The sequence below is a fragment of the Sciurus carolinensis genome, chromosome 8 (genome assembly GCF_902686445.1).
Source record: "Sciurus carolinensis chromosome 8, mSciCar1.2, whole genome shotgun sequence".
NCBI classification, from domain to species: Eukaryota; Metazoa; Chordata; class Mammalia; order Rodentia; family Sciuridae; genus Sciurus; species Sciurus carolinensis.
In genome coordinates, this window is record NC_062220.1 from 61,098,850 (window position 1) to 61,113,597 (window position 14,748).

The following is a 14,748-nucleotide window of genomic DNA, read 5'->3' on the forward strand; positions in this document are numbered from 1 at the left end:
AGAACTGAGAGGTAGGGCCTAATGGGAGGGCTTAGGTGACTGGAGGCATGCCCTTAAAGAGGATCATGGAAAACCAATCTTTTCTTCTCTTTCTTTTAATTTCTTGGCTGCCATGAGGTGAGCAGCTTCCGTGGCTACCTGCTACCACCATCATGTACTGCCTTGTTATAGGCCCCAACTCAATAGGCCAAACAACCAAGGAATAAAATCTCTGAAACTGTGAGATAAAATAAACATTTTCTCTTTTTAAGTTGATTATCCCAGGTATTTTGTTACAGTAATAAAGACCAAGACCAATGAACACACAAAAAAAAGAGGTATCCACAATACATGTTATATAGAAAGTATTGCAGTCAGTGATTACTGGATTATCCAAATCACCCACTGAATTAGGTAAGTGTAACCATGAAGGGGAGAATAAACTATCCTGTATATTTTCATTTCACTCACTTCTAAAGCTCCTGACTCACTTCTATTCTTTTGACTCCTTGTGTAGAAGAGTCCTGATTAGTTGACAAGCATATGACATGATGTTATCACACAAGCTATTCTTTTTACTCATCAGGCTTACTGAAACAAAATAACTTACCGCCCGAGCCGAGTCACCAAAATCTATCTTCAACCGCCCCATGGCCCTAATGATAGCAATGATGGACTGGATGGTGTTACTGTAGACCACTGCTCTGTACTGCTTACACTCCTCCTCTGAGTAGCCAGCTTCATGGATAATTCTAATGAGATGAAAGCAAAGAAAAAGCACTTTCTTTGATGGAAGGGTACACTTAAAACATAAAAAAACGAATTTAATGTTTTAAAGCTACTTACTTCATCTGCTTCACAATTGTACTTTTCCCCGATTCACCAGCACCTAAAAAACAAAATAAAGAATTTCTGATTTCAATATCAAACTTAAGTATATGCAACTCCCAGCACACACATACACACTATGGGTCTCTTGCTGCCTAATTTTGTTGTATGTCAAAATGAGATACAAAGCAACAAATATGTAGGATGAGCAAGTGTAAAGACCTACTATACAACATGAGTACTACAGTTAATAATAGTGTATTATATTTGGAATCTTTCTTTTCATTTTCTTTTTTTTTGGTGGTGCTAGGGACCAACCCAGGTCTTGTGCATGCTTGGCAAGCACTTCACCACTATAAATACCCATCCCTGTTTTTAGAATTTTGGCTAAAAAGGTATATTATAGTTGTTCTTGCCATAGGAGAAAAATGTATGATTAGATAAGATGATGGAAATATTATTTTTTCCTATAGTAACCATTTGAGATGCTCTTTCTCTGTGTATGTTTGAGAGACACAGAGTGTCATGTAGTATACCTTAAAATACACAGTAAGATTTATTTAAAAAATAAATGAGCTTTACTGATTCCAAACATATAGAAAATGTTTCAAATTTAAGTCCTTTTGTCTATTCATAATACTCAAATTCAATAAACTCAATTGAAAAAGTGCTTTCATTGTTGTTTGTGTATATTTTCTATCGCATTAACAAGTTCCATCTTCTATTATTACTGAAGCACTATAAATGAGTTTCGTTCAAGGTTTTGGTCCACATCAGCAGATGTTTTCACTGCTTGGCCAATTGGTCTTAACTTTTGGTTCTTGTGAAGTAGAATGGCAGTAGTATCAAGAAGGTGCATGAAAAGTTTAAAACATCATATGTCACTACAGCTCTGCCTTATGCAGTTATGTTCAACCAGCTGAACACCTAACAGAGCCAACATGTTTTACTGACCCTGGGGGGATGCAATGGTATGCTGGACCAAAAGTCCACCGAGTTTTTTCATATTCCTTTCACACAAATCAAAAAGCCTTATTCAAAACTCCTTCACTCTACACATGCAGGGTCTCTTCATGATTTGAGTCCCTCACATTATACTATCCCAACATGAAAATATTATTAATGAAATGACCACTTTCAATGTCAGTGTCCTCTTACATACCCTTCCCACTTAGCAGTAACTGCTACCTTTCAAAGTCAGAGTCCTCTTATATACCCTTCCCACTTAGCAATAACTGCTATCTTTATATTAAATTAGACCACTTTGTCAGACCTCTCAACTGCTGGATTTTGAGAATATCTGAGCAGAGACAAACAAAGGTAGGACAGGATGAGGCTATTGCCACAACTATACATCCTAGAGGAATTTGTTACTGTTTAAGGGACAGAATCCAGGATTCTCATTACCTGAGCCCCATTTTCCCAGGGTCATTCCTACAGCGTTTTATGCTTAGCATTACTGAATACCAGCTGCTGGCTATGCAACAAGCCTTCAAACATACTGTTTTCCCTGACAAAATACACTCTCCTCGCTTCATGTTGTCCCCTGGTGATCCTCTATCAATCATTAAACCTATCTCCTGAGTCAACCCTCCGACCCACTCCACATGTGACTCCTGCTGCCTTTCACTTTGCACACCTTCCTGCCTGAATTCTCAGCAGCTATGTTGTGCTAGATACAGTCAACCAACCAGATGTTCTTAAGTTTACTTCAGCTATTTGTGACTGATAAAACTAGAAGGTAACACTCCAGGCTTCATCTTTCCCTTTGCCCCTTTCTCCCTAGAGCCAAACACACATGCCAACACACATCTAGACAGACAGACAGACATACACACACATAAGTATATACACAAAACATCAGAGGCCTTGGAGATGATTTACAACTACAGGTTGGAATTAAATGGCCTCTTTGAGAAATGTAAGGAGAAAAGTGCAGATTTACTTGTGGTCTGATATTCAAGAAATTTGCCCAAGATACCCTCACATTAAATAGAAAATCAGGCGCTGAATAAACAATAAGGGCATTCTTCACTTACAGACAGCTTTTGAATCTTTCAGGGCATCTGCCAATATAAACAATTCCAAGATAAACAATCCATTATTTATTAATCAATCAACAGTGTACTTGGCTCTGGAAGCAGTACAATTGCAGGCATTATGGCTCACACATCTCTCTAAGCCAGGGGCAGGCCACCAAACCTGCATGGGCGGGCAGTTTCCAATAGGGTTGTCTCCAAGAGGCCACCAGTTTCTGGAAAACTGCATGCTGAGTCAGCAGCTGCCGTGAGGGAGGGGTCATGACACACCCCACGACCCATACAGAAGGTGATGATTCCATAGCCACCAGGAGCCCCAATGAACAGCCACCTACAGTCCACTCTGCAAGTGAAATGACTCAGGCGCCCAGAGAAATGCTTGAGAGATATAAGCTCAAGAGGTTTAAGAGCTAACAAGGGAGGAAATCAGAAATGGTAAAGAATAATACTGTTCCCAGTTGAATTATGTGTGCACGGATAAATTTTAAGCCTCAACAAGAAAAAAATAAAAATTCCTGATGTTAGATATTATCTTTAAATTTGAATTTGCTTTCTCTCTCTTAAAATAATTAGTAACATGGGGTACTTAGCTTATTTTGCAATAAGCATCTAGTCTGTGATTTGTGGTTCAAAAGTCCTGAAATTTGCTTAACATTAAAGAATGGAGACACCAGTCTTATTAACTGGGTTCCCACTTTCTTTACTAATGAGAAGGTACTCTGTGGAATAGATAGCCAGAGGCAGAAACCCTGCAAAAAATCTCAAACTTGGCAATTTATGTAATTAGTTTTCTCACTTCCATATGGAGAGATTCCTAGCAGGAAAATTAGAAACACGGCATGGTGAAAGTTTCAACATGCTTAATACAGATGGTCTTTCTATACAGCACATAGGAAAGAGTAAAAAAAATGTTCTCCACAAACTTCAGTCAGCACAGTCACAGCTGAGAGGTTGGCAGGAAGCAATTAGAAACAAAACAAAACAAAAAAAAAAATCCACAAAGGGATGGTAAAGGGACAGGGGCAGAGAGAAAAGGGTACATTCTCCCAGAAGTACCCAGTACTCAGCCAGGCAGCTAATACTTTTTCCTTAAATCCTGGGTGGCATAAAAAATGTTTCTATTCCGCCAACAGCAACTTCTAGAAGAAGCAAGAAATCCATACACAGCATGTATCAGTCAGGAAAGATCAAAGCGTGTGACCACTGGGGTCATAAGAGCTGATCAGTCAAGGTGACTACAGGGCCTGTAAAGCCGGTCACCTTGGAGTGAGGGAGCCTTTAGGGGAGGGGCAGGGCGGCCTGAGGCTCCCAGAGGCTGAGAATGTGGACAGATGCTCACAGCAGGCCTGTGGCTATAAAGCCCTAAGGGGAAGCAGGAGGAGCCCTCCCTGAGGCCTCCTTTGAGGAGGAAGTGGCTGACAGAAGACTGCAGCTCTGAGAGCAAATGCAGAGCCCAGCAGGTGTGTGAAGCGGAGCTTAGCAAAGCAAATACAACTGCACACACGGATGCTGGAAGGGCACAGGAGCCACCACAGTAACACCAAGAGGGACGGCATCTGCATTGCCTGCTAATGGGATCCATAAAAGAGAAAGGTGGACAGGGAGGACAAGGGAAGGGAGAGGGAGGCGGAAAACCAAAAACAAACCAAGAGCCAAGTCAAGCAACCACTAGCTAGATGTCAGTTCCTTGAAAAGAGGTATATAATTTATCAATATAAAGATGATTACCAAATAGTGTCTCTGTCCCTGATTTTACTGAAAGGCAATATAGGAAGTTTTCAAATTTTAACTGCTGGCAAGGGTTAAAAATAAAATCAAACAACAACAACAACAAAAACACCACTGACCTTAAAAAACAAATACAATTATCTTTTAAAAGAACATCCTTTGTCCAACTCTCTGCCTAATGCTACATTTAACACGGTGGTTTAGTCGAGTAACTTTACCTTGAATTCCTGATACCATCACTCTCCTTTAACAAATTCTAATTATTCATGTAGACTTTAACAATTTAAAATGTTTACATTAAATCAAACTAAATTTAGTTTAAATGGAATATAACTAAATTACAAGTACACTTAAAAGTCATTTCTATTTATCATAATATGACTATAAGATTAACAAGATCAAGGTCTTTTTATTTAAGAGAAAAGCAAATAAAGACATAATGGATATAATGGGAAATATAAATTAAAAATAAGAAGCTTAATTCTCCCAGTTAAAAAGTAAAAGGAAAGATTCCCTCCCTCCTTTCTTTAGAAAGACTATAATTAGAAGTATTTTTCCCTCTCGTAAGTGTGTATATATATATATACACACACACACACTAAGTAGTCCTTTTGCCAGCTTGATGACCTGGAGTATCTTTCTCAAGGCCTGGGAATCCTCTTTGAAATGTATACTTCAAAGACACAAGGCCCCCATCACTCAATGTCCAAGTCTACTGCCTACTACCTCCTGTCCTCAAGACCAGAAGCTTGTTTCCCTCTGGATGAGGCCAGTTAGCCTAACGCAGATGGCCACTCCAGCTGCCACAGTACACTTAGGATGAACATGTGTGACAAAAAGTGGGGTCAAGTTCTCCTATCTAAGGGCTGTTGCTCTTCACGTTGTCAACAGGTATGTAACAGGTTGTACTAGTTTGACTCTACAAAGGGGGAATTATTTTCTGTCTTTACAATCTCTTAGCAGATTGCCTATGGGTCACATCACCTTCTGGTTTTATTATTTATTAAATAATAAAAATGTTTTCATTCTCTACTACTTTTGTGAAGAGGAATTCAGGGATGGGAGAAGATTTTGTTTTTAACTGTAATGCCCCAAAAGGGGAATAATCTAAGGTCTTTTCTATTTAGCTGTAAGAAGCTCCAAATTTATATTTGAATAAACATGTGTGTATGCACATGTATGTACACACATACACATATGTGTATGAGTGATATACCTGAAATTCTTGGATGTAAGAATAACTTGACAATACCCATAAACACCAAAATCCAGATCCTCAAAATAATCCACTTTCCTCAACCTTAATTCCTGACAAAATGGCATGTTAAGCCATTCATGTCTAACATAGGTATTATACCAACATACATATGAAGAATGAATGACACAAAAGAAATAAAATCAATGTTCAAGAACTATCTGTATGTTTACTGCAGCACCTCTGTGATAGTCAAAAAATGAAATCAATCTGAATGTTTGAAGACAGATAAGTGTATAAATAAAATGTGAGGACATATGTATGTGGGTTGACACCTTAATTTTGGAGTTTTATCCTCCAGAACTGTGGAAGAATAAAGTTAAATGGTTTAAAAAAAAAAAAAAAAAAAAAGAATAAATGTATACACAAGACTACTAGAAAGGACAATGTCATGAAGAAAAATTGTGTGTAGCACTTGAAGTTCTGGCCTGTCAGCCTAAACCGTCATGATTCATTCACCCTAACTGGCAGACCAATGTTTCTACAATCCGGGTCTATAGACCCAGAACATGAGGGTGAGGAAGAATGGAACTGGAGGCCACAGTGGTGGTAGTCCAAAGTTTTCTGCAACAATTTTTAATTCAGTGTTTTTATTTGTATAGGAATAAAAAATGAGAAATGGAGTCACATGTGATTTCACATGTCTCAACAGTAATACATTTTCAACATCTACATCTGAGTTTATATTTATATATTATAGATACTTGTTATATAAATATCAATATGTATTTATAGATAGATATAAATATATATTGATGTATATTTATGGATACATAAGATCCTTAGGCAAGTGTCATATAGTGTGCTTTGGGAATCCTTCAATGCACAACTATCTGATCTAGTTATGAATCACCTGTCTTCTGACCACCGAAGACAGAGTTGTGTCTCCGCTGGACCATGGGAATATGTGATTGGGCGTGAAATTCTTTATGCTTCTGGGTCTTTTACCAACCATTAAACAAAATATTTTACAAACTAGTATGTGTAAAAACTACATACACACATACACACAGATACACACACACACATACACACACACTTACAAAACAATCACTTTTGCATACAGTGATTTCCTCCTCCTATTCCCAAGGAAGGAAGGAGATCAAGGAGCCAAAAAGATTCCTTCTCTGGTCTTTAAGTGAAAGCTATCAAGAAAGACCACAGTGATAAAAAGATGATATGAAAAATGGCCCACAAATATCATTTTCCATTATCACATCACAGAAAACACCATTAAAAGATGGGGACAAAACAGGAAAGCAGCACTGAGACTAGAGGAAAGTTGGGATGAGAATCCAGTCAGCACTGCTTATACCTGTCAATGAAATCACAGCTGGGGAAGACGTAATCACCATCCAGCCTGGGACACTTCTGAGGTCAGTCAGATTTCCTGTACATTATACATATTTTAAAAATTGGAAACCCCTAAGTTCAGGTTCCAGGACCGACACGGGCAAGGCAGGAAATCTATCACTTGAATCATAACCAAGGAACAAGCCCACCTTGATTTCCAAGCTGCAAGAGCCAGGTATGAATTTGCTTTCTTTCACATGGACCCAAGAGTTTTGGACTAACCCTGTGCCAAGTAGTATTACTTTAATTATCCTGAGTTAATGAGGGAACAACAAAGGAAGTTAATGATGCATTTGCACCAAGTGAAGATCAAATGATAATCACCATACACTTCACAAATCAGAGCTGCAGAAGTTTACACAGCAGAAAGATGTGGGAAAATTAGTCATTGGAAGCCAACTGTAGAAGTGGTATGCCAAAAGACACACTGCAAGTGCAATTCGCTGCAGCTAATGTATCTGTAACTGTTATATTACTTTTACTTTTTAAATTTATATTATTTATATCCATTTTAAAAATGTTTTGTTCTATAGCTCATATAAGACCTATAAGAACAAGGAATTCCAGTGACAATTTACACATTTACAAAAATAATTTAGAACCACATAAGGGGAATGTTTGCTTCATCAGGGAACATATATAACTGTGTCTAAAGTCTAACTGTTCTTGCTTTTTCTAAGGTATTTACTATTACAGACTGGTAAATAATCCACCAATGTAAACGTCCAGCTTTTCCTAGGTCAAGTTACAGTTCTTGATGGGCCTCTCTCATTTGTGAACATGCGTGAGCAGAGGACTGGCCGCCTATGTTCACAACTGCCTCACAAGAGTGTATGTGTAGAGAATAACCTTGGAAAATAGAGATGCTGTCTTCCACTAGAGCAAAGGAAGGTTTGTTTACTGTCCAGTATAATAAATGTAATGTATCCTCCAGAATAAAGGACAGGCTGATTCACTGTTCATTTCAATAAAAGAAAATGAGGAGGGGGGTGGGAGGGGTTAGTGTTAGGGTTAGAGTTAGGGTTAGGGAGGGGGGCAAGAATGGAGGAAGGAAGGACTGTATGTATAGAGGGAAAAGAGGGGTGGGAGGGGTGAGGGGGAAGGAAAAAAATAACAGAATGAATCAAACAACATTACCCTATGTAAATTTATGATTACACAAATGGTATGCCTTTACGCCATGTACAAACAGAGAAAGAACATGTATCCCATTTGTTTACAATAAAAAAAAAAAAAAAAAGAAAATGAGGAACCCCTAAGTTCAGGGCTCCTGGACTATAATACAACCCAATGCTGGTATAGCCATCACCCAAACTTTTTCCATGTTACCGTTAGAGAACTGGAGCTTGGTAAATCTCCACCAACGCTGACTCTGGAGACTGCAATGGCTATAATGATGTCCTTTTTGCCTATGAACCAGGAATCTCCTGTCTTCTGCCAACATCCATGATTCTAACAGGTTACCAAATGTTCTGTGTCACTTTTAATTAATCCCTAAATTTCTGGCAATTATGGGCACTTGTAGCCATTGTCTTTAAAACTGTACTACTTTAAAAATTTCCACTCCTTTTTTTCTTTCTACAAATGGCAGCTAAACAGGTTTGTCTAACAAATTCAAAGAAACAGGTACAAGAAAGGTTGTTATCAAAGCATGGTAGAAGAATTACAACATCCGGAATTTGTTAGAAAAGGATATTCACAGGATTGAGCCAAAACTTACTAAATTAGAAACTCTGGAAATAGGGTCTAGAAATCTGTAGTTTTAAACCCAAGTGATTTTGAGGCAAGCAAAATATTGAGGACCACATCCTATTTTTATTTAGTGATCAAAATATAGTATTAAGCTGCTGCTGACTAGAAATTGAAAACCCAAACATTATTCCATTTAAAAATCAGATTTTCCCTCCTTCACCCCCAAATACACAACTAACAAGTAGCATTATTTTACTTTTTTTGCACACTGCTTAATAAAAGACATCTGTATTCTCATATCTACTTCTGCATTTAATATGTCATGGCATAATATTTTGGCTGAAATACATGAAGAAGATTCATTTTCACACAATTTTGTAATTAGAAAAAGGAAAGAATATTTTAATAGCATTTACAGATAACTGTGGATAGTCTTTGATTCCACACAAATATGAAAAGGGGTACCACCCTAAAGTTTTGCTACAATGTGAAATCTGAACCATTCGTATGAAGTTTTCATACCTTGGTACATTAAATCCACTGGTCTATCTTGTACTTGAAATGGTTCTTTTGTTAATGTCTGTTTTTGAAATTGGTTCACTGAGTTAAGCAGAAATGAATGTTGACATAGCTCACGATACTAGCATACACACACACAAACACACACACACACACACACAAAATCTTGGGAAGACTACAAAATTCCAGTGGCAGAGAAAAGTTGTGTGTGTGTGTGTGTGTGTGTTTTAATTTTTCCTTTTTTTCTTCAAAGCTTATTTTACTATAGACACATATACTGTTAGCTGTTTTCCTTGGAGTGAAAGGCTAACTCTGCCAATTCCCCAAGTCAGACTAACCACAGCTTGCCAGCCTTCCAAGCAAAATCAGTTTCCCAACAAAAGGACGATTACCAGTTCACAACTCATCATACAACTGCTCTCCTCAGGAAAATCATCATGCTTCATTATTCAGCAGGAGTACTTCAGGTACACTTCCTATTTGATCATGCAGAATACTAAAGAGATGTGTGTTTAATTGTTCCTGCTTCTGCTATTTTTTTTAAAACCACAGGTGCAAAGTAATAAAAAAAAAAAAAAATTACAGTAACTAGTAGTAATCTTTGGCATTACTGACTTTATCCTAATGTGCCAGAAACCTGACCCAGTATTACTTTGGTACCATTGGTACAAGTCACAACACAATAGAAAAGGTGATAGATCAACATCCTACTATTATTATGAAAATGGTATCCCAGACTGCCCCTAGGGTCTGTTGATCATCCAAATAAAATATGGATGATTTAATGTCCTCCTCACCTACTCAAATATAAACTAGGTGAGAAGGGTCCTTATTTACTTCTTTGAATTTGTTAGACAAACCTGTTTAGCTGCCATTTATAGAAAGAAAAAAAGGAGTGGAAATTTTTAAAGTAGTACAGTTTTAAAGACAATGGCTACAAATGCCCATAATTGCCAGAAATTTAGGGATTAATTAAAAGTGACACAGAACATTTGGTAACCTGTTAGAATGCTCCTTGTTAGTTGTGTATTTGGTGGTGAAGGAGGGAGGGAAAATCTAATTTTTAAATGGAATAATGTTTGGGTTTTCAATTTCTAGTCAGCAGTTTAATACTATAGTTTGACCACTAATAAAAATAGAATGTGGTCCTTATTTATTGCCATGGTATTCCCAGGGAACACACCTGTTGTATACTACACTTGGCACACAGCAGGAGCTCAAAAGACATTTACCCACTAGCAAGAGGGAGGGCAGAAGGCAGGTATTCCATGGTATTCCATAACACATAAGAAAATGCCAGTGAATATTTACATGAATTATGGAAGGAGGTCTAGAATTCTAACAGAAGACACATGAAACAAAGAAAGAGTGGTGGAAACTTATGACTGCACACTAAGAGTGTCTCTCCTTTCACTGTACTGAATGGAAGAGTAGTGGCTGGGGCTAGGGGTGGAGCTCAGTGGTGGAGCACTTTCCTAGCACATGTGATCCCCAGCATAAAACAACAACAACAACAACAACAAAGAGACAGTGGCTGGGAGCATATCTGTTCCACTAGAGACAACACATCTCACCCTACTCTGCTGCTGGCTGGAGCTATATTCCCATACTGCTCACCAAAGTCACATGACATATGTGTAGAAGAAAAGGGCAACCATGGACCCTCTCTCTCCTGCCCCTACATGTGACAATGGGTGTCACTAAGGACTTGTTCTGAACACGTGAATTAGAACAATGCCCAGGAGCTTATGGAGCAAGGAGAAGGCAGGAACATGGGTCCCTAGGCCATATGGGCAGAAAACCCCTGCACTATCTAACCTTAGCTATCTTATATAGAAGAAATAAACATGTTTTCTTTAGGTCTTGATAAAGTTAAGTTTCTCTGATACAGAGCTTGGCTTTTTGCTGACAATATTTTTAAAAGTTGGCTGAATTTATATATATGAATATACATATATATGAACAAAAAAATTCTAAAACCTACATGTTTAAAAAATATGAGGGGCTGGGGTTGTGGCTCAGTGGTGGAGTGCTTACCTAGCATGTGTGAGGCACTGAGTATGATTCTCAGCACTACATAAAAATAAATGAATAAAATAAAAGGTCTATCAACATCTGAAATTTTAAAAAAAGCACCATGAATAAAATAAAAAGGTAAACTACAGAATGGGAAAATATTCACAATTAATGAGTATCAAAGCACAGATTTCTTTGATACAATAGGAACTATCATTAATTCACAAGAAAAAATTACCAGTGTTCATGAAGTACAGTGGTTGAAAAAGAATCCTGGGGTGCTGTGGGTATCACTAGTTTCCCAGGGACATTCCAAGGCTCCAAATAAGTTCAATCACTAACAAGTATTTATTCAGTACTGACTGTGTGTCAGGCACTATTCTAGGCAACTGGGATATTCTGAAAGAATAGCAAAAATCACAAAAACAACAAGTTGAGGGGGAATAAAAAACAGAATTTTAAAATAATCTATAAATATACATATATTCATGCAACAAGAAAAGTACATGAGAAGAAATACACTGAAGAGATAAGTGTTGATATCTGAGTAATGCAATTTTATTCCTCAAACATTTCCGCAATTTCCTAATTTTTACATTGTACATAAGACTGAATCAAAATTATGTAATTTATTTAGAAAAATTCAGTCACATCTCTCCCATGATTAAAGCTGAATAAAATCATCTTCTTTAAACTCATTTGCATCTACCCACCTTCCCATCTCATCACTCATGCACATAAATCTCACACTCTAGTCACAGCAAATTACTTTTACTCTCAAGTTTCATGATCATCCCTGCCTCCATGCCTCCCCTGCACTTTCTCCCAATTTGAGGCCCTAATCAACTTGGGCCCCAAAAGGGGATCATACCATGTTTAAGCAGGGTGCCTCTGGGGTCCAGTTTCCCCAACCAAGGTACCTCCAGTTTTCAGAAACTACGTTAACTGGGTTGACACCAGGCCGTTACATGGCCAAATACATGGCAGCAGGAGTGACAGCCACCAAGACCGTAGCCCTACACACTTACATGAAAGATCCGAGGCTGGCACTTGGAGGGAGCTCGGGCAAGCAGGCTCTAGGCAAATCACAAGCTGCAGCACAGTGATTTTGACTGTGATGCCAGGGATATCTGGGAGAGAACCCTCGCCTTCCAGACCAGAGGAAGCAGAGCACAGCACCTCCAAGGGACCAGACTATCCTTGACAGAAAGGGCTCACGGGAGCCACTCTTTCCTCCCCTCCTGCCCACCCTATGTGTCCCTATACCAATTAGGGAGAACAGCAGAAGGGGAGCAAGGCAAGAAATGAAGCATTTTAATCTAAACACTACATTGGCGGACTGTTTACATTTTCAGAACTTGATGAAGGCATAAACATATTGTAATTTTTCTTAACACTTTGTAGTTTTTCCCTATTGTCAGCAGGAGGTAGCCTAATTTTAGGCTAAATTAAAATAATTTTTCCCTCTATATCCAAACAACAGTGTGAATCAATTCTTCAAAGTCTCGTTATTAATACCTAAGTAATTGGTTTTTAAACATATATAGAAAGAGGTATAAATATTGTGCTTTTGCTCTGCCATCTTCAATGACACCATTTCCACCTCAGATACACTTTCAGGACCCCACCTGCACATGTGCCTTGCGGTCAGCGGGAGGAAAAGAACAAGCAGGGTAAGTGGAGGGATACCCTTTCTTCACAAGACAAGACCTGAAAGTTCCCATTGTTTCTACTCATGTCCCCCTAGGCTTCTGGTCTCAACAGGTTGCAAGTAAGGCTGGGAAATAGAGTCACTAGCTATGTAGGGATGTGCCCACAAATAGATAGTGAAGGACAATGTACTTGTGGGGGATAACCAGAAGCTTCTACTGCACTCCATAAGCTTATTTTATTTCCTTTCCCACTGTCCCAACTTTAATTTTTAAAAATTAAATATTGTGCAATTAAATACATGCAAAAATGAAAGAGTTGGAGATCTGAGGATTTTTTTTTCCTTAAACTGGATACAATCTTTTTAAAATATATATAATTCTATTTTGTTTATTTTTTATGTGGTGCTGAGGATCAAACGCAGTACCTCACTCATACTAGGCAAGCACTCTACCACTGAGCTACAATCCTAGATTTGAGGGTTTTTAAATTGGTTTTGGTTTCCCTTCTGAAAACTAAGTTGAATGCCTTTGAAAAACAACAAATCAGGCAAATTGCTAAAAAAAGAATGTATTGAATTAGGTAAGGGTGAGAAAAATTGTTAAGTAGTGAGTGAAATTCTAGTGAATTTAAAATCTAGAAGGACTGTCCAATTGCTTTGCAAGTATTATATTTTCACTCACTTGAAAGAAACTAACTGGAAATAAGGAATCCATTGTAGACATGCAAAAAAAATTCTAAACAGTATTTAGTGAATCATACTTAAAAAACAAAAGAGCATGATCCTGCATCAAAAGATTGCTAGACAAAAGTACATGGATATGTTTTCAACTAAAATAAAAGACCCAAGGTGTGTTTACAACTTTTTTTTTTTTTTAGGATTTCCCCTATGACAGGTTGTTGTTGACAGATGAGTTCTAATCCCATCTTTACAGAGCAAATTTCTCCCTGCCTCAGTCTAAAACTTAATCTCCACTTCCTTTCAGAAGTATTTTTCTTTTCTTTTCTTTTTTTTTTTTTTTTTTTTTTTTTTCGGTACTGGGGATTGAACTCAGGGCCTTGTGCTTGCAAGGCAAGCACTCTACCAGCTGAGCTATCTCCCCAGCCCAGAAGTATTTTTCTAAAATGTTTAAATCTGTATCAACTCTTTTAACACAAACTTCTTTACAAGGCATCTAAGCATTCTAGGACTTGGATCCAAATGTTTTCAGCCTCACCTCTTTTTACATATACCAACCACTGTCTAATCAAATGATTCTTATAAATGATTTGTCTACTCCACACTCAGAACTTTAGCAACTGTGTTAAGACAACAAAGTCAAAGTTGAATAAAGTGTAGATCTCCTGATTCTCTAAAGTTTAATGGAGATTACAAGGAGGGAGTCATACAAAGGAACCATCACAATATCTAATTCTTCATTCAAAAAATTGTATTAAATATCTACTAAATGAGATACACAATGTTAGACATTGAGGACAGAGTCAGTAGCAACAAGAGTTGTGGTCCCTGTGTACAGCAGGGGAGGAACAGGTGGCAGGAAACACTTCACACTGTGTGGTAAGGAAAGGAAGTGCTTAACACATGTGCATGGTTTACTTAAAATATCAACACCTGCTATTAATATATTTCAATAACAGATTAATGTATGTAGTAACTCACTATAAGGACTAAATTAATGAAAACCAAGA

The 14,748-nt window shown here is 37.8% G+C and overlaps 1 protein-coding gene across 1 annotated transcript in view; it reads right to left on the bottom strand.

The window, feature by feature from the left end:
* Positions 1-14,748, bottom strand: part of Gnai1 (G protein subunit alpha i1) — an 81,033-nt gene that overhangs the window by 28,665 nt on the left and 37,620 nt on the right. The window contains exons 2-3 of the mRNA XM_047561778.1: positions 826-868; positions 590-731 (exon numbers count right to left, since the gene is read on the bottom strand). Coding sequence (XP_047417734.1) covers positions 590-731; positions 826-868 — 185 coding nt within the window. The remainder of the gene's footprint in view (positions 1-589; positions 732-825; positions 869-14,748) is intronic.